At 35.4% G+C, this 20317-nt stretch overlaps 1 protein-coding gene and 1 long non-coding RNA gene across 5 annotated transcripts in view; one reads left to right on the top strand and one right to left on the bottom strand.

The window, feature by feature from the left end:
- The window catches only part of LOC136986306 (netrin receptor UNC5C-like), a 109559-nt gene that overhangs the window by 35218 nt on the left and 54024 nt on the right, over nucleotides 1–20317 (top strand). The window contains exon 1 of one of the 4 annotated variants that reach the window (XM_067283802.1): nucleotides 15527–16062. The exons of the other annotated variants lie outside the window; for them this stretch is intronic. Within the exon in view, the coding sequence (XP_067139903.1) occupies nucleotides 15993–16062 (70 nt within the window). The 5' untranslated portion in view covers nucleotides 15527–15992. Of the gene's footprint in view, nucleotides 1–15526; nucleotides 16063–20317 lie in introns of those variants that run through there. 4 annotated transcript variants of the gene reach the window in all.
- Nucleotides 1638–4987, bottom strand: LOC136986309 (uncharacterized). Its single transcript, XR_010882458.1, has 3 exons — nucleotides 4375–4987; nucleotides 3983–4293; nucleotides 1638–1722 (listed from the first exon to the last, which is right to left on the bottom strand). It is a non-coding gene; the product is annotated as an uncharacterized lncRNA (long non-coding RNA).

The following is a 20317-nucleotide window of genomic DNA, read 5'->3' as shown; positions in this document are numbered from 1 at the left end:
AATTGAAATTAAAGACATTTAACTTATTACTTAATTTAAAAAAATCAATAGTTAAATATCCTCTATTCATTTTAATGGAGAGTTTATTAAAATATTTGCTTTTATCACGGCAAAAACGAGATATATTACAGCCATTTTCATAATAATCATTTATAAGTTGAGATTTCTGTAATGAGGGTTCTTATTTTCTACTGCATTAATTTATAATTTTAGCATTAAAACATGCTAATCTTATTAAGTATTCAAGTCTTTATTCAGCTTTAAAAAATCAATTGAGGCAAGAGAAAGAAATTAGAAGAATTTATAGATTACAAGCAAACAGCGTGTTGTAAAGGACAAGCCAATAAGTATATTCTCCTTTAACGAAACAATTAAGAGTGACAAAAGCGTACAAACGGGGTGTTTATAAGAAGCTCCCGCGGAAAAGTCAACATTGGAAGGAAAAGAAACCCCGAAAGACTGCAACTCGAACCGAGTCGTGAAGGGATGCACTTTCTCAATTACCAAAAATAACAAACACGTCGAAGCTTTCGTCCCAAACACTAAACTACACGACGGGAGGCCAATATACCTTTCCTCAGCGGGGTAGAACAAAGATGACGTCAGAGGCAAAAACACTAATTATAAAACTTCAATCCGATCCTTTGTCGAAGTTTCGATACAGGAGGGATTAAGTTACTTTTAAAAAGAAAAAAAATAAGTCTGTGTCGGCAAGCGAAACAAAGAACGGAAAAGAGAGTTATAGGGAGAGGAAGGGCTATAAAAAAAAGAAAAAAAAACCTGCACATTTCATACAAGGAGCGACTGTGCCTACGAGTTTTGGCATTTCCTCTCCGGCTGGCTTAATTAGTGGCGAATTTTTGTCGCCTGACCTCGCCCCCAAGGTGAAAGTAGTATCGCCAGAAAGAGGGGAAAGGAAAAGCTTTATCGAAAAAGTGGCCCCGGGGAGCTGTCGGACGCCCCCTTCCTGTAATCGGAGAAACAAAATGGCGCAGAATAGATAAGGAAAAAGGGGATCCGGTTACCGGAATGTCAACGACAGTGGTCACTGCAGCATGGTTCCACTTTGAGAAGATCAGAACCAAAGCTGCGAGGCGACAATGAAGTTGACAGGTAGTGCGGGATGCCAGCTTGTTATTTGCTGTAGGGTGTCATTTTTGGAGAAATTCTATACTACTCCTAATTTTACTCTCCGTCAATACAGCTCTCGAAAAGAGAAAAATTGAAAGATTTAAAACCTGCAACTACCAATTTACAATTAAAAAAAAATACAGTAGACGAGAGAGACATTCTCCTATTCTAAGCTCAAAATTTAATGGCGTGGCAACGTAACCAGATTTTCCGATCGAACCTTTTTTTTTTACGTTTAACTAACCGAATATACTCTAAAATTTAAACCGATTTTAATTTTTAGGCTCTTTTCTTCGTCTTCATCTCTCTCTCTCGACTCGAATCAGTGAACTGTGAAAAATTTGTTACTAGTAAAAAAATTGTAAGGTAAAGAGTTTTAAAGTCGAAAGGAGCCTCGTAAGAGAAAGGAGTTTGATAAAAGGTGACACAAAATAAAAGATTTCATAGTTTTATTCTTCTTTTCTTATTCTTCGAGGAAATCAGATTGCGTTTCCATCAGATTTTCTGTCGATATATCTTGTATTCCATCTGTTGTGGTCTCATCCGTCGACATGGAACTTCACTCTGCTCTGCTTTTCGTATCCAAATGCACTTCTAAAAATAAACTCAGGGAAATATATATATACACGATGCGATATTAAACAAATAAAAATTCTATATTTTCAATTTATTATCTTCTGAGCACCGATAATGATTAGAAATTAAGAGTGGTTTCACACCCAAATTTATAGAACTAATAATATATTTAAGACGAATAAATGAAGTCATTTGGTAAATTTTCATGATTTATCATCTTTATATAAGCGGTAGTCGTCATTAAATTAATTAAAATAGTCAATAAATTAGAAAATCGTGTCTACGTAAAATAATCAATCACGTATGAAGTGATATAACTTATTGTTAGGATTTCAGATAAATTGCTGGAAATGTGAAATTTAAAATGGATTGGCTTAGCCTGACAATAATGACACCTAAGCAATACAAGTAATATCAATTTTGCCTATTGTGGTCGAACCTAATCCGCAATGGAGTGGTCAATGTAGATAAGGAGTCAGAAGTGGTTAGGGAACGAATCTTCCTCCTAAACCATTCCTTAAATGGCAAAAATTATCCAGATCTAAGCCAAATTTGATTGTCTTCGGGATGATTCAGAATCCGTAATCATCCATTCTTCGTTCGTCCATTCACTCATTCGTTTATCGTGCCAATAAATAAATAGAATGAAAGTTCTTTGTGCTCATTGTTGAATATCCAGTTTCTCTGCAAACTGCATTTCAAGCTTAAGCTTATTTTAAAATATATGAAACTTAATCAAAGTTTTATATAATTTATGCGACTAACAAAATCCTATTTTTATCTTAATAAATTAAAATAAAACAAAAAGAAAATTGAGACTAAGATATAATGCGAAACTTTGAGAAAAACGCTCCGTTACTCGTCTAAAAATCACAAAATGTCATTAACGGACCGACGCACGGACGAACGGCGGAATTCCACTTTGTAAAAAGCAATTACGACACCTAAGTGGCTGCAAAAACTACTTAACAAGCCAATTTCTCCATAAGTGCAATCAGCTGAAGGCGAAGGATGGAAAAATAAGAAGAAAAAAAAAAGTGCGTGGTGGAAGAAGCGAACTCACTTCCCCTCCTTAATGTCTCGGCCACCGTCACGTGACGGTAAGTTTTCACGCGCCGTTAATTGGATTAGTCTCGTCACGTGACGACGAATATTTAAAATCGGTTTTCGGTTAATGGTGTTTTGCTAAAGGTTCGCCAGACGAAAATTTTTACGAAGTAAATGGAATGATTTACGTCACGTTCGTGATTCCTTCCATATAAAACGAGGGCTTGCCGGGTTTTTCGAAAATTTAATGTACCGTAAGAATAAAGAAAAATTTGTATAATTTGTACAAAAGAATTTTTTCAGTTATAAATCTTCGATGCGGTTTCAAACTGTTCAAAAAAAAGAAAAAAAAACATTTGCTGGGTTTACTTTGTGAATTTTTTGTTACTAAAGTAGTATGACGACCATTCACAAGTAGAGCTTTACTCTAGGCAAAAACACCCCTTCCTCACATTTGAAGATCTTCCAAATCTTTTGCTCCTTCTGGTAAATAGAAGTGTGTAAATTTGTTCAGAGGCTAACATAAGCTAAATCTTCCACACTAGAATCTGCAATCCTTCACACGAACAACTGTTGCATTATATATATTAAATTAGAACCCCGTCTTTAACATAATGTTTAAGGCAAGAATCTTCGATTAATCATAAAATTTCACAAAAATTTGATTAAAATAAGGCATTAAACGTCGGTTTGTCTGTCGCTTTTCAAAAAAGAAAAAAATTGCTGTAAAAAATTATGACTTTACTTAAATATTATATTAAAAATTGTAACGCTGCATAAGATTCTTTTTTTAAACATTCGAACATACAACAAAAATCCTAAGGAAATCGCTGAAGAAAGAAGCATTGAAAATATATACGTAACAATTTATCAGACAGAAAAAAACTGACTTTAGAAAAACGAACATATTTGTTACTTTCAATAAAACTGTAGCAATTCGTTGGCCTTTTTAAACATAGAAAAATCTTCCAAATCTCGAGAGGGGGGATTTACTTTACTTTCTTCACAAAATTTGGCACAAAAGAATTCTTGATAAAAGACAGGAAAGAATGTATCCAATACAAAACTTCCGAACAACATTGCAATTCATATCTATCATCTCTATTTTTCCATTAATGTCCTTCGTCTAATTTCTTTTTACTACTTCCAAGAGTTACAAATAGAAAAAGATAATACATTCCCTCTCCTGTAGAAGTTTAATTTTTCAAATATATAGTCACACGGCCACAATAGGACCCCCCCCTTTTTTCCGTAAGCGTTATGTATAGAAACTTGGAAGAAATAATAATAATTATTTATCCGAAAGAGTAGATAAAAGCAAAACTTTTGTCGTTTGCATTACTAATCTAACTGGAACAAATGGAAGTTGACAAGTTAAGTCCCGCGAGACGTCACGTGGCTTAGAAGTGCACCTGTCTATTGGGGTGACAGGTAGTTTATTAGGTAGGTTGCTGTCAATCACACTTCGTCCATTATTCATTCCAATAAAGCCAAACGCTGTTGCTGTCACACGCTGACACGACGTCCGAAGAAAAAGATCTGCAATAATTTCTCTTCGAATATATTCATTTTTATATCTTCCGAAAGATAAAAATGATTTAATGGAAGATCCGTACTTACACAACTTTCATTTGTTTAGCTTTAGTTATGGCATTTTTGCTTTTGATAAATGGCAAGGAGACGACTTATTTTCCTTCCTATCTAAAATTGAATATATTATTGTTGTTGTCTCCTTTTATTATTATTATTTTTTTACTTTGACGTCAGACAATTCTCTAAACTCGATTGGCAATTCTCGCAGGAGGTTAGTTCTAATTGGTAATTTCGAATTTTTCTTTTCCGATTGGGTACTTTTGCTTATTTTTATTTTTATATATCGGATTAATTAGACATCCAGACACTTTAAAGATATTTAATTTTTCTTATTTCTTAATTTGAAGCTAATTTTTTACTTTAAAAAAAATCGTTTTAATCAATTTTTCACAATGTTGGAGCATAGCCAATCCGTTTGTCTGTCAGTCTTTTTTATTTATTTTTTAACTTGTGCATAAAAATTTCGAATTTCACTTTGGAATATAAGTTTGATCGTGGATGTAATTTTTATAGACGAATTCACGTGTTACATATTTGTGGTTAACGATAAAACTGAGACGTCTGCTTGTCTGTTCACCATGGATCGATAATGATTGTAATCTCGTCTATATTCGGGTTTCTACTTCACTCGATAGTTATATAAAGTGATATATGGTATATTTCGTATGATATATTATACGAACTTTAAAAAATTGATTTTGTAAACTAAATTTTACTTTATTATTTAATATTTGAAACGTTTTTCCTCGTTTAATTCTTCGTTTACGCAACACGATATCTAAGATTTACCTGAGTTGGTGTACTAAATTTCCATTAATTTTACTAGGACACGATAATTTTACACACGAATATATACGGCTTATGTAGATAATGACGGAATATAATTCGGATGTTTCTCTGTAAAACTTTCCCAAAAAACAAGCGTTAAAGTAAAATAATGCTCGGCTACACCATCTTATATGTAGGACACCAAATTACACGATTACACATCTTCTCCATTTCTGCTTTCATTTTCCCGCATAACTCTTAATTTTCTCCGTCGTTACCAAAAATAAACTCTAGTTAAACATTATTTTACGATATAACGCGTTAAAATAACGTAATATTTATTATAAGCGGGGTCAATTAAGAGATTTTTGCTACGAAGAATCGCGTGAAAGTGCGAAATTATTTTATCCGAGAGAAAGAAAAAAGTATGGCGGCTTTGTTAGAAGGTAAGAAGTAAAGCCACGAACACAAACAGAATCGAAGATTTGACCCCTCGACCTGTGAGGGAATATTAAAGAGGCGCCCGGGGTGTGGAGCCGGGACCTCTAGACATTTGGCACAGACCAGTCGTAATCACTGTAATTTGGAGATCACTCCGCACACCCAGGACAGTTAGACATGGAGAAAGGCGGTGCTTCATTCCCCTTAAAAAAATCATTCCGGCAGGTATGGCAAACGTAGCTAATAGCTACCCAGAAACGTCGAGGGGGTAGAAGAGCGGAATAAGAGATATATATAAAAAAAAGTAGCGCTGCCCCATAATTAAAGAGGAAGGGGTGCACTCTGTCTTTTACCCCCGCACAATAATTAACGTCATCTCGGCTTCACCTCTGAAAAATTTTACGATTTCTACTCCATAATTGAAGAAAGAAAGGCCCGCAGGATTGGCCTCCCCGACGTCACGTGATACGTTTGGTCCAATGATATAACGTTTCGGTTCGATCCAAAGACGAAAGTTGTTCAGGTAATCGGTGAAGCACATTTTATTGGTGTAATATCTGTAATCACGTCGTTATTAGAAGTTACTCCTCGGGCTCGCATTTGACTTGATGACCAGTGTAAAAACTGCTCTGGACTGGATGGCCCCGGGCAAATTACAGACGGCTGTTAAGATGTCTGTCAGTTTTACCGAACGGCTGTAATTTTCCAACTTGAGTAATATCTGTTGATTTTTGTTCTTCCCATCTGCAAAATGTCTCGCTTCTCCCCAATGACAAAAATGCGATGCGTGATGTATCGTTGCGGGACAATTATCCTGCCTGATTATGGGTTTTACAAGATAGAAAAAAATTATGTTTTTGCCTTCTACATCCTTCTACAACACTCGATCTGATTATTTCAAAATTAATTGCGATACTCTACTAACTTTTTTCTGAAATACAAAGTTTTTTTTCCGGTATAATTTGCTTTCCCTCGGTTAATTTCTCTAACTTGTCCTTCGTAATTTTCATCACCGTTGCTTTATCTAATGCAGATTTTGCAACTCAATGCATTTCTGTGGAAGAACAAAAGTTCTTTCACTGCAGTAGCATAGGAAGAGACCTTTAATAAGTTATAACATCACGCTTCAATTCAGAAGCTATGCATTACATATTTATGTACAGTATACTATAAGTCACTTGTACGTAAGAAAGCATTCTTAAAATAAAATTGGATATAACTGATAGAAAATATGTATGAAATTTACTCTTTCTTCTCACATATAATTTATTTTATTTAATTTTTCTAACTGTTTCTGAAATTTCCGCTGATTCTAATGCGTAAACTACGAACTTTATACTCGTTTTTGTTTAATTTTAGATCTAGATAGATAATAAATTCAGAGCGCATCAAAAAATGTTAACATTAATAGGGAAGTAACTTGTTACACCGAATTTTAGTGGCTAATACTCTGTGTATAGTTCTCTATTGTATGCAAGAAATCACGGCTCAATTATGGAGTTCTCGAAAAAACTACTATACTTACTGCGTATCTTCTACATATAAATCTATAAGTTAGAGCTCGTAGTGATTTCTACCACTATCAAATAAACCTTATTTTTGTGTATTCTGAAACTGTGTCTTTTATCTGTTTTTACTGTCACGACTAGGTGCATATACAGACACTGGGCATTTCAGTGTCTGTAAATTCATTAAAGATTGATGTCAGAAATGCCCAGTGTCTGTAAGCCTATATGCACCTAGTCGTGGCAGTAAAAACAAACTTTATTTTTATAATATCTTTAAGATTGATTTTTAATTAAGAAAGAAGCATTCTAGTATTTGATTTGTTCAAAAATAAAACATAAAGGGGGCCCGCTAAAAGAAAAAATTGAGCCTGCTCTATCTCTGGGTTTCATAAAAGCTCTCGTCGGTCTTGACTGTTGGCCAGTTGCGTGTTATAGTTTCATTTTTAGGTGGGGCCAACACAAATTTGAATTAGGGGGCCCCATGTATAGTGTTGGCTTCAGACATTTTTCTTCGAAGAAATTTTTTGGGGAAATGTTTTTTATAAAAGATCGGTTTAGGGCCCTGTCATTGGGGCCCCAGGGAATTATTCATTTTGCCCAAAAGATAACGCGCCACTGTTATCTTTTAACTAATTTTCGTATGAGCAATTTTTTTCATTTGTATTGTACTATATTCAATGTTATTGTTTCCAAGATATAATTTACTATATTGAGCTTTAAAAGTTTCATTTACTAGCAGTTTATCGAATGTAAATTTGTATTGCAAGATCCACTTTTGTCTAAGAACAAAGGATTTGCGGTTAAAGACGAGTTAATAGCGAAAAATAAGATTATTTGATCGATGGTGTGCATTAAGTACGTAAGGAGTTGTTTGCAAACCAATAAAACTAATAGCCAAAGCCCTACTATTATAGTTTCATAAAAGTTGGAGTACAAATTGCATTAGATGAGATAACAAACAACAATACCATCGGCCGTGCTTCACAAAGGCCGGATATGACCGTCTGTTCTCCTCCGTAATTAAAATCACCGCTAAGCTGATTAAAGTTACATTTAATTATTACTACAGTAGTACGGTTCGCTAATACCTGACGATCGCAGCTAATCATCCAAATCCAGGTGCAACGTCACCTGTCCCATTACAGTTTCCTTTCATCATTTTGTATTATCCTTAATTATACAGACAGCTCCATTATCTAAGTGACTTATGAAGGACCTTTACTGCATAGATTCTTCTTTCGATATTCCGGAAGTGGCTAACGTCTTTACACACGTGTGAAGTAGAAGTTAGCAGAGAATGAGATGATACACACAGGAATTTGTTTGATGTAGTGCTAAACCGCATATTTTTGTGTTTTTTAAAGTACAGAATGGCACAGCTGGACTAGAAAATGACAAGCCAACGACAAATGGACGTTTCGCTCGAAGCTTGAGAACAGAGATATTCGTAATTACTTCCTAAACAGGAGAAAAGAATCGAATTACGACTGACATTACCGGCTTCAAAAAGGCAGTCACTCAAAGCGTGTCAAGTGCACCCAAATGGCAAATACTCATTAGAGCGCGCGAATCTGTAAAGGTGACACAGTAGCTCCGACTTTACTATTATATATTTAGCTGCGTGAGAGCCGAATATAAACAGATATCTAATTTTTCGATGTGGAACAGGGTCTTCATTCAGCGGCTCTCTTCGTCCCTGGAGGATACAACAGCAGTTTTTTTCCCCACTTCTCGCTTTTCTAAACACTCCTTGTGTTACTTGAAGTTCCAGACTAGACGCATCTGGACCGAAACCGAGACAGAAAAAAACAAAATTCGTGGGTGAAAATCACTCGAAGAATGCAGACAAAAACGATGCCACGAATCTTGCACGGTATGGCATTTTGTAGGTATGAGGGGTCAGTGCTTAATGGCAGTCGAGTCAGTTACATTTTGCATCACTGCACATCCATTACGTCGATAAAGACCTAATTAACCGCATCAGAAACGTTTTAACCTCGGGCACTACGAATATTTTTCCTCGACCCTCTAAAGAATTCGTATACTAGATACGTGTTACAAACCATGTAAATGCATCTGGCTCGAGTTCCTTATACTGAATTTTAACAAATGTGCATCCTTAATCTATACTGACGTAACGAGTTAAGTTACATTAAATATGCGTTAACATCTTATCAAAGTGAGCATTCGGAATTTGAAAGCCACATTGGAATGATAGTGTGTTAAATGTAGCTTAATCTTAAGAGAATGTAGACTTTTCTCTCTTTAAACTGATATACAGATACAACAAAGCGCAATAACTTAAAAGTGTGAAGCAATTCTAAATCTCTGAAAGTTAGATACGTTACGATCATGCATATGTTTATCCTATTGGCAAAAAGAGCAATTGCCTGGAACCTCCACCAACAGGAGGTCCCAAACCAATGTTTTATAAGAAAATATTTCCCCAAAGAAAATATCGACAGTTGGCAATGTACATGGGATCCTTAACTCAAACATGCCTAGAAGCCCATGAAGCTATAACGTGTCACAATATCAGTTTCACATAGAAGATACAGAAAGATCGTAACCAATCACAATTTTGAGGTAGTATCTTGAATGATAGGCTATTAGCAAATATATTACTTTAAAAGTATCGAAACTCTTTAAAATTCTCATTTTAGTTACACGTAACGAGATGCACTGTCAAAGTCTCTGGTGACGTGAGTTTTAGTGATTTAATATTCATGTCCGATCGAATTTTAGCCTGTTTCTCTTTAATGTTCGCACATCACCCCTTCGTAAACTGATTACTTTAACAAAGACACAATGATATAACTTATTTTTAGAAGCACTTAAGAATCACTTAGATGAAATGTAACTTGCCACTTCAAACTCTTTAACTAAATATTTCAATTTTTCTTTGTAGGACCATACATCGAGTTTTGTTACAATTGACGATGGTGTGCCTATTAACACAGTAAATCGCTATATAGCCTAAGCTCATCATCCGATCAAAGAGGCAGCAACTATGTCTTTGGCATTACCTCCGCATAACTTTACTGCCAGGCCAATAAGGAAAATATTTGCGTAGCAACAATTAGGAAGTTGCCCAGAGCGAGTTTTTAATTAAATTTCTACATTTTTATAAAGCACAATGCGGTTTTAATTACATATCTTAGCCAAGATAATCCATCAGTAGCACAAAGACCCGATGCAAAACTGAGCGAATCGGGATTATTAATCAATACTGTTGCAGGGACATAATTGAAAACAACGGTTCAATCTGAGAGGTCGGTTGCACACGGAGATTACAGGACCCTCTCTTCTACGATCAATAACCGTCCAAAATCATTCTCCGACTCGGCTCATTCGATAGAATTATTTTCTATTCTCTTCCCGTTCTCCTCGCTTCTCGGACGATAAGCATCCCGAAGCATCGCGATTTAGAAAATAGAACATTTTTTTTTTTTTCTTTCCCCAATCTGCCCCCGTTCGGCTCTAAAATTTTACTTAGGAGCCATTCTGATCGATAGAGAAACACATAAAACTAATATATTAGGCCGCAGTGCCTCGGTCCACTTGAAACCTGACCCATGCCAGTGCTCACTCGTAAATGGTGACAGTCTATTAACCCAATCCTGTGCTAAGACAACGGAACTGCGTGAGAATGAGAAAGGAAAGAGGGTCGTAACTGGAGCAGTACTCGTCCTTCTTAATTAAACACATTTCGACTTTATGCACCGTTTACTAACGCAATAAATCTTCCTCTTTTTTTGGCTTCTTTGAGAATGTATAAATATAGTTTGGTAGCCTACTTGTAAAGTAAATTTTGCGTAGGCTACTGCAATTACCCTTTGGAATTCCCCATTAGAAAATATCTTTAATAATCCTATAACTCAATTTTCTCTGCTGCTCTTCTATATAAAGAAGTTATGAAAGACTGTTTATGCAAGAGATGGCTCCGTTCCAAACGCATCAATTGACGGCGATTTATCTAAATGCCAAATATTGTCGTTGGAAAGGATCTTAGGAGAAAACCGCCGAAAACCCCCTTATCACTTTTCCAACAAGGTTCATCAACTCTGGATATATTTCATTGATGACAAGCGAAACACAACCGCCGCTTTTGAAACCAATTCGAAAATTCGATCCGTTGGAGCGTCACGTGACTCGAAGACAAATTTGGCTTATATCCAAACATTTCCCTCTTTTCTAAGACATAAATCTGTGGAATAGATGATGCTATGACTAATGGTGATGCACTCTTTAGGTCTTTCTCGCTCCAGTAGTTTATCTTCATAAAAAAAAAGCCTTACAACTTCTTAGACATGGAGCCGATAATTAAACAAAGAATAGTGGTTCCTATCGAACTTTTTGACAATTTTGATAATTCTTTATCTCTTAAATGTGTTACAAAAGATGGACAAATCTTTGGTCCATCCAATAAATAAAAGTCTTGTTTGGTAAGTTTGTTTTCGGGGCGATTTGGTTCCATAAAATATTATCGGGCACGGTTTGATGATTCCTTTAGTAAATCGACTCTAGGTCAATATTAACATGAAAAAATAATAAATTATCTTGTTTTTTAAATGAGAAAAATCCAGTTTTTCAAACTTGTTATCACCATAATTTATCCAGTTTGTTCTGCAATCTTCCACTTGTCAGTTGGAGTTAAACCATGAAATATATCTGTATCGGAGAGCTTCTTGAAAATTCCCTAATCCTCTAAAGTTTTCTCCAGAAATCAGTTTTGCTTATCCTGAGATTGGGGGAAATTCCCGATATAGGGAAGAAAGTATCATTGTTCATCTTTAACATATTTCAAATCATGGCATGTCGCTGCAGATTGCATCGATTTATCGATGATCAATAACAAAATAGTTTTCTTTATCTCTCACAACAAAATACGCGCTAACAGGTAGAGGAGTACACCAGCTATCGGCAACATTAAGGAATAAAAAAAAGCATTATAAACTCGTCGACGGCGGTAAGTAAAAAAAAGAAAGAAAAGTCATAAAGTACCACTCCATCTTTGTTCCATTTAATCTTCGGATGAATTAAGAAAACAGACAGTTTAAATTGATGCTGCGCTTCTCCCGGTGAAAGATGGTATTGGGCAGGGAGTTGGGCATCCCACAGTTAACATTTCGACAGCAGATATAATGAGGGACCGGTCGACCCCTGCTGCTTGCTACAGAATGTTGGTTTACGGTACCCAGTAGGAACTTTTGCCTCCAGGTGAAGGAGGAACCCCGCCGAGCAGCGCTCTTTCTATATGTATAAAAAGTAAAATATATATCAGGAAGTTGTCGACACCAACGGCGATCCCTTCGCCTAGTTTTTTTTTTAACGAACCCACCTCTTGAATTTTTGGAAGTTTTGTAGTGACGTCTACGTATAGGAATGTTGAAAGGAAAAGAAGCGAAAATAACAAAATATGCAAATTTACTGCTACGTGAAAGGGTTTCACACAGCTTTCAATTAGCAAAAAAATAAACTATCAGTTAAATTGCAGAATTCAATGCACACTGATAACCTTTTAAACTCATATCAGACGTTAACCTGTCTGACACGACTTCTTTAAAAGAATGTGTAATTTATCTTTGTCTGGAACCGATGCTAAAAAATGACTTTAACAATAACTTATAATTCAAAAAATATTCAAAATTCAATTAAATAAAAATAAAAACTACCGTATCTTTGTTTTTTTTATTATAGTTATCATAATTTGCTCCTCTGAATTCTCTTTCGTCATGGCAGGAATTCTCCCCTTATGAGCGGCTTAAGCGGGTTTATTAAACATATTAGGAATAACGAAGATAAATTTTTACTCTTTTAGAGAAAGCAAAGTGCGCTAGTCAGACAAGAGCCCTTCTATATCCACAAAGAAGTGATGCATTACGTTAATCCTCACTTAAACATGATAAATGCCGTAACACGATCTACTCCTTAGTTGGCTCATTTCTATTCTGTCTGAAATGATCTGTATTTCATAAATATTTACAAAGCTTACCACAGGAGGTCCGTGAGAATAAACATAAAAGTCATCAGTAAACATTTCCACTTCAATTCTGCTTCTTTCGATAATAATATCTCGGGCGTGTGTGTGTTTGTCCCAAACTGTAACTTCGATTAGATCTCAGCTGCACGCAGATGACGACTTATTTTCCTCTTCTGTCATTACCAAGTTAAAAAAATAATAAAAAAAACTAAGTCAGATTTCTAGTTTCTACGAAAACAGGAAACTTTCTTTCTGCTTTCGGCTAAGAAAGATGGGCGGTTCGCTATTCCATAAAGTGCTGCTCGGCTTTTTTTTATAGAGGAGGGCGATTTTCTCTAAACGAGACAACGCCCTCTCCGTTCTAGGTAACACTTTCCTTTTCTATTTTACCGTTTGAAGGTAATGGTGCCAAGCTATATTGCCAAAATTGGCTAAAGCTCTAACACACTCGAAATGGCACATAGAAAAAAATAGGTGATGATAACACTACATTTCCTTTCGCTTGGTTGTCTGCATCTTGACGATCATAAAAAAATGATTAAATATTACATCCTGCCTTTTATTTCTCGGTACTTTTAATAAAATAGTAATTTAGTTCAATCCTGCTACATATAAACTAATTATATTTTGAGCGAGAGAACGATTCTTGTTGAACATCACAGTCCGAATTGTTCTACCACATTTTATAAGTGACCATATCTATGCAGTGCTGGACTTACCTTGTTGTCTTAAGTTATAAAATATAACAGGCCCTTCCCTACTATCAAATAATAATAATAGACTATAATACACGTAATAATATGAGGTCCTAAGCTACGAACTCAATGTAATATCCTAAGCTACGACTTTAGTTTACGGGCAAATCCGGCAAATTTGTGTTTCAACATCATATAATGCTTTAATATTCATACACACTTCTTGCTAATTTAGATTTTGAAAAGAATTCCATTCTTAAACTTTATATTTTTAGCTTGACTCTAGTTTTACCTTTTGTAACAGGTGACAATTAATGTTCGTTGAATGGTAAAGAATGGGAATTTAAATAGTGTCAAAATTATGTTTACCAAAATCTTAAAATTTGGTAGCTTAATAAGGAATTACATCCAGTTTAAAGGCTTTGTTTCGACTACGTTTATCGATTGAACCCGTAGGATTTCTCTTCCTCATTTTCAGCTCTTGGTGGCAATTATAAAACGGCCGCACGTACCAACAAGATTAAGGGGGTATCGCCGCTCTTCAAAATCTGAGTTTTCTATCTTCGCCAAAGCGATTTCTTTTCTGTTTTCTAGCGGAAAATATCGAATTTCACTAAAGAAAATCGTCCCTCGCCTAAGCGTACGAAGTCACAAGTGAAATTTATAAATTAAAAAACGAGCGGACGAGATACGTCAGTGAGAAGATCCCGTATTGTTGTTTTCAAGATAAATCTGCCTCTGGTACTTCTCTGTTTTTCTAATATTCTCCGTTTTCTTCTTCTTCTTTTTTTTTTTCTCCGGCGGCAGTTAGTGTAAATACGATTTGTGAGTGAATCGGTTGTTCTGATGCTGCTCAACTGCTTCTCCTTTAGCAGTTGCAGCTAATGTCTCGTCTATCAATCAAAGAGAATTGGTGCAGCGGCCCTTTCTTCTCTTCTCCTAGTCTATAGAGTGGAAACTATCGTTGCCAATTTAATTATTGTTGTTAGTTTTAGATAGAAGATACGACCGATGCTGTAATTGCTGTCACAGAAAGAAGTGTTTAAACACTTTTCTTCTTTCTGGCGGGGGGTGGTGTTACATAGATCGGTGTCTTCACGGGTTCTAGTCTAGTTTTTAGTTACAGAACAAACATTTCCGACTGTAGTGTCAATACTTCTATTGACTTAGAGCGAGAACAGCGACGGAAAGCTCCAGTGAGTCAACAAATAGCGGGGATTTCATCAGGAAGAATGGCCCTTTACAGTTATGAATCGTGTAGATGAAATTACAGAACTGAAAACGATGTTATTCGTTTTGTCTGTAAAATAGGAAAATTGTTATTGGATCAACAAAGGAAATAGTGGCAGAAAAGTTTCGAAATAAAATTAAGTCATTAGAACTTAAGAAGTAAGAAAAAATTCCCTAAGCCCTAATAGAGAATTCCAAGTGACGTAAATGTGTTTTATCATGATTAAAATTGTGACAAACTAATAAAAAAATAGATAATCCAAATCTAATTAAATTTTTCATCAATTCAATCACAGAGGGAAAAAAATCAACGGAAAAAGAACAGTCGTGTCCCTGTTCCCAACCCCGAGGGTCAATCTCGTGTAAGACGAGACATTCGCTATCTGAGGGTCTTGTGCACGTGCAACGTTTCTTCCCTGAGTCGAGCCCAGCTGTGCCGACTCACCCTGCCAGGCGAGATTCCCCAGAAAGACTATCTACCTGAGGGTGAATGGAGGTCAACGGGGAAGACTTTCTCCACGGCTCCAGTTGCTACACCTCAGATGGTCTGAAAGATACTCTAGTTGTACAGCCGAACCACGAAGTTAAAACTATGTAAACAATGGTAACGGAAGCAGTCATATTTCATAGGCGTATTGGTTTCAGAATGTCAGATTCGTAGACGAAATGATGGTCTAATCTTACTTTCATCTTCTATCCGTTGAAGAGTGTGTAAAGCAATGCAACCCGTGCACAGATAAGAGCGGCAAAGCAGCTGATGCTATCTACACACCACCGGAAAACGAGCTTAATTTCCACTTCCTGCCGGGATCCGGAGCAGAGGTGAAGTCACGTGCTCGTGACGTCAGCCGCCAGATGTAGGGGAAAGAGTCGCGCCGAATGCCAGCAGTGCGAGTGGAGGCTCAGTAGAGTGCAGACGTCTAGCTGCCGGCTCTTAGCTTCATACACTGGACTGTGCTTTATTGTGATGCATCCCGATCCTTAATCACTCCTCCTCTTTTTATTTGTGGTTTAGACATCATGCGGGACAGCTGTGCCATCACCGTCCTGCTTTTTTTAAGCTGGAATTGGTCTGCGGGGAACGAAGAAGGTAGGTGTAACACAATCCCCCTTTCGGATTATAAAAAAGGGTGAAAAGACCACCTTGGGTTTCGGAGGTGGATAGAGGTGCCACCCATTCCATTGTTGCTCTACTTGTAGGCCTCTTGTTACCCGTTTCTCTATGGAGTGGGCCTTTTCACCATCTCTTGTGTGTTCCTATTGTATAGCCGCATGTTCGTGACACGTGAGGGTCTTAGTCACTCACCTGGAGGGTGAGAGTCCGCGCTACCTCCGCTTATCTTTACAGCTTACGCATGAGAGGCTGACCACTTCTTTGTACGTGAGATGTTTGCAGTTCGTTTTCTAGAGTTAGTAAGTAGTACTTTGATCAGTTTAATGGACGGTTTCGTTTCTTTTTTTTCTTTTCTTTTCGTGAAACCGAAGAAGTCAGTCACGAAAATCAAAGTTCGTTTGCCTTTTCCAAAGAATTTCTCTCTCGGATTACACCTATTAACATTAATTACGTATAGTTAATTTAAAGAAGCTACACAATTCGAAGAAAAGAACCAATCAATCTTTACAAAGAATGTAAAAAAAAATTACATTAAACTCATAAATCTGTCTGTTGCTTGTTTGATAAATAACGAATTCCAAAAGCAAATTAACGATGCGAAATGTAATAAAAATAAACAGAAATAGAAGGCATGCGATGTGTAAAATGTTTACGATATTTTGATTGGTTTTTAAAATAAAAAAAAGAATTATAAATTCTGATTTAAATTAATTAAAATGAGCAGCTGTTAAATTATATTTTTCTTTTTCTTTTGACTCATAATAAACGAAACTTTAAAAAAACACACACACCAGAATGGCACAGGAACGAAGACTTGGCTTCCTAATTAAAAATAATTAGGGGGTACGGCACCTGTGGTTCTTCGTGGAGGGTCATTGCTCAAGGTCAAGAATGACCCATAAGGGGCTGTAACTGATCCAAGACCTCCGAAACTCCAATGAATGATTGGTTGTGACAGGTGGAGATAGAGGATAACCATCTGTCTCTGTACCCCTGCATAATACTTAAATTGTTCTTCAAAAAAGTCATTTTTCTTTTTGATTACAAAGCAAACAAAATTTTATTTGTTTATTTTTATAATTGTTTATAACTTTTTTGTCTATAAATTTATTTTATATTTGTTTACATTTCATTATAGCTCGAGATTCTGCCAATAATAAACCTACTGTTGCCTGTGTTTTGATGAAAGATCCATTTTTAACTGTGCTTACTCGCGAAAAACAACAAACTAGTCGTTACGTTTATTATTTTCAGTAGGTATTAACTGTTGATTTAACTACTTTTTGCCTCCGGATAACTCACTGTAGTATTTAGTACTCTAAACTTATTATAAAATACTACATTTTGCCCTATTCTTAACTGTAAAATATCAAATTGTCTTTACTACTATCCCACTTTACACTATGTTTAATCAAATGTCAGCATTTAAAACTACTGTATCTCCACTCTCATAAGGGCATTCTCTTATAAGGGAAGCAGGACGTGTGTTTCAAAACTGTACACAAGCGATTTTCATTTATAAGAGCGCATGAAACACGGCATTTAAAGAAAGTTTTATGCTCCTAACTTGGGTAAAAAGTGTTAATTAACATTTTAAAATGTAAACCGATTTAATTTTGTTTATATTTCATCGTTTTATTAACCATAAAAAGCCAGAAATTGTCGTATCGTAGGGGATTAAAAACTTTTTAGTGTGATTTCTTATTGGCCAAGTTGCGAGTTATATGCATAAGGTAAGTTGGTTTTCACAGTAGAAATATATAAAGATAAAAGTAAGGAAATATTCCGCATACATTTCCTTTCCTTCTGGTTAGATGAAAGAGATTAAAGGAGGGAAGAGAGAAAAAAAAAAACTTGCTCTTTTTTCAGTGGGGATATTTAAATGAGAAAATAATATTTGCGAATATTTGAAAAGTTTCGCCTGTAGAAATTTGATTTATCCAAGAAATTTATTTACATATGTAAATGAACTTATTTGAAAATTCGAAAACAAATAAGGATAGTTGCTTTTGCATTAGTTAGAAAAATAACTCTGGAAAAATAAAAATTCTTTATCTGTCTCTTTTAAATGAAAACTCTCTAACTGCCGGATGAAGGTAGTTTAGTTTGGTTTTTTAAAAGTGTTTTTTTTCCTCTTACGTCCTAAAAAATAAAGCAATTACCGCATCCGGAATATTTAATATTTATATGAAGACAGAGTAAAACTGAAACACTTTAATTGGAGTTGGAAGTACATCAAATAACCAATATTTGAGTACCCTATTTTAGTCAATAGGAAATGTCCCTCTTACATTCCGAAACTGAGGATTTATCTGGATTTTTGTAATTTTTTTTATTTAAAAATTTGAATTTTTTCTTATTTGGTTCCTTCTATTATGTTTCGCTGACCTTCCGGTAATAAATCATTAACGTTTCGATGATCTTCTTGGTGATCTTGATGGATTTCCTGACGATTCTGCTAAAAATATTTACTTCTTTTTATCTAATTCCCTTGATAATATTTAATTTAAATTAATTTAGTTAACAAAGCAATTTCTAATGCTATTTACAATTCGAGTTTTTTCTGTAGAGTTGGATTTTTCTACAACAAAATTACAGGACTTACTGTACATACGAAATCAATAAAAACTAAATACAGAACAGAACAATCTTTATAAGAGCAGAAAAAAAAATAATAGAAAAAGCAACAACTGTCAATGGTAGAAGAGTAATCTCGTTTTAAAACAATGATGTTTAAGTTACTTCTCGTACGACGTGCATGCCAAATTTGGCAAAGATTGATGCAACAGATTTCCTTAGTCCAGACAAGCGGTCGCTCCCGAAGACAATGCCAAATGTTTAAAGCATAAAACTGCCAGAAAAACAATACCCAAGCTTCGATTTTTAGACTATATATATATTTTACTACAGATAGTTCTTATATTTTCATTTTTTTCTTTTATATGTAAACAGATTGACGCCATTTTCTGGCGATGTGTCTCCATGTGTCTCCATATCAAAATGACTTTCACATATTTGTGCATCGTGTATACGCAGGAAGACCAAATATTGGTTCGCAGTTTGAAAGATTTCACAGAGAAGACATAACGCGGTGTACAAATAGACGAATAAACTGCTTCGTCACAACTTACACAGAACATATCAGGCGTTGGAAAGATCTCCGGATTGTCCAGACAATGTTTACGACACGTTAAAACAATTTATTGTTTTCTGGGCCGAATGGTATAAGACAGCAATTGTTGTACCCATAGAAAGTTGCGGAAGAAGTGCCGTTATTTTAGATAACTCCCAGAGCAACGTTAAAGTATAGTTCAATTACAAACCACCATATTGTGCGTTAAGGAATGCTGGTAGGGCTATTACTGTCGGATAAAGGATTCTTATCTTCTACAATGTCAGGTGAATTTGGCCTGGCTCTTCTGCAAAAAAAATCGAAAGAAGCAGCTTTCCTTTAATCTGATATGAAAGGAGCTTCGACCGAAATTAAAAACTATAAGCGATGGTGTATTTTTGGAAAAAAAATAATGATCACTATATCGAATTTTTTCCCCTCTCTTCTCTCTCTCCTTCGATATTGCTTCGTTTCCTAGAAAAGAAAAGTTAGTTTCAGTTCATATTCTATCTATTTGTGACCCGAAGACAATATCGTTATTACTCTACAGTATAAGAAACTAAATAAAAAAATAATAATTTTGCTGACACTATCGAAGCAAAAAACGGAATAAAGCATTTTTATAACAAAAAAGTTAGTATTTCTTTTAAAACTTCTATTGGGATTTAATATTTTATTTTACGAAAATACAACCAAACCTCGATAGAAACTGTCGCTAAATCGAGTGTAGCGCTAAAAGCGGGTAAACCCGAACACGGAAAATTACTCATATTAACGAGATGTACACACAAGTTTGCGATTTGAGAGTTTGGAAGTCGCGTGATTTGGTGCTAACAATGCCCACTGCAATACAAAATCCTACATTTGGTAATTCCGAGATAACAAAAGATACCACCATTTAATAGTTACGAGGAAGATTCCTTCACGAGCTTTGACTGTCGCTATGTAGGGGAACGCTATATCGAGATTTGACTGTATTTTTCCGATAGTTTAGAACTTATATTTACTAAAATTACATTCAGAGAATAATTAAATATTTTAATTCTCTGCTTTATAATAGAAATTCCGCTTTTAGTAATTTTATCGTGCTCTAGATACTCCTTCCACTTCAATTTGAAA

Source organism: Centruroides vittatus, unplaced genomic scaffold (assembly GCF_030686945.1).
Source record: "Centruroides vittatus isolate TY-2023 unplaced genomic scaffold, ASM3068694v2 scaffold_1015, whole genome shotgun sequence".
NCBI classification, from domain to species: domain Eukaryota; kingdom Metazoa; phylum Arthropoda; class Arachnida; order Scorpiones; family Buthidae; genus Centruroides; species Centruroides vittatus.
The sequence above is the reverse complement of the archived record's forward strand: the minus strand, read 5'-3'. Positions and strand labels throughout refer to the sequence as shown.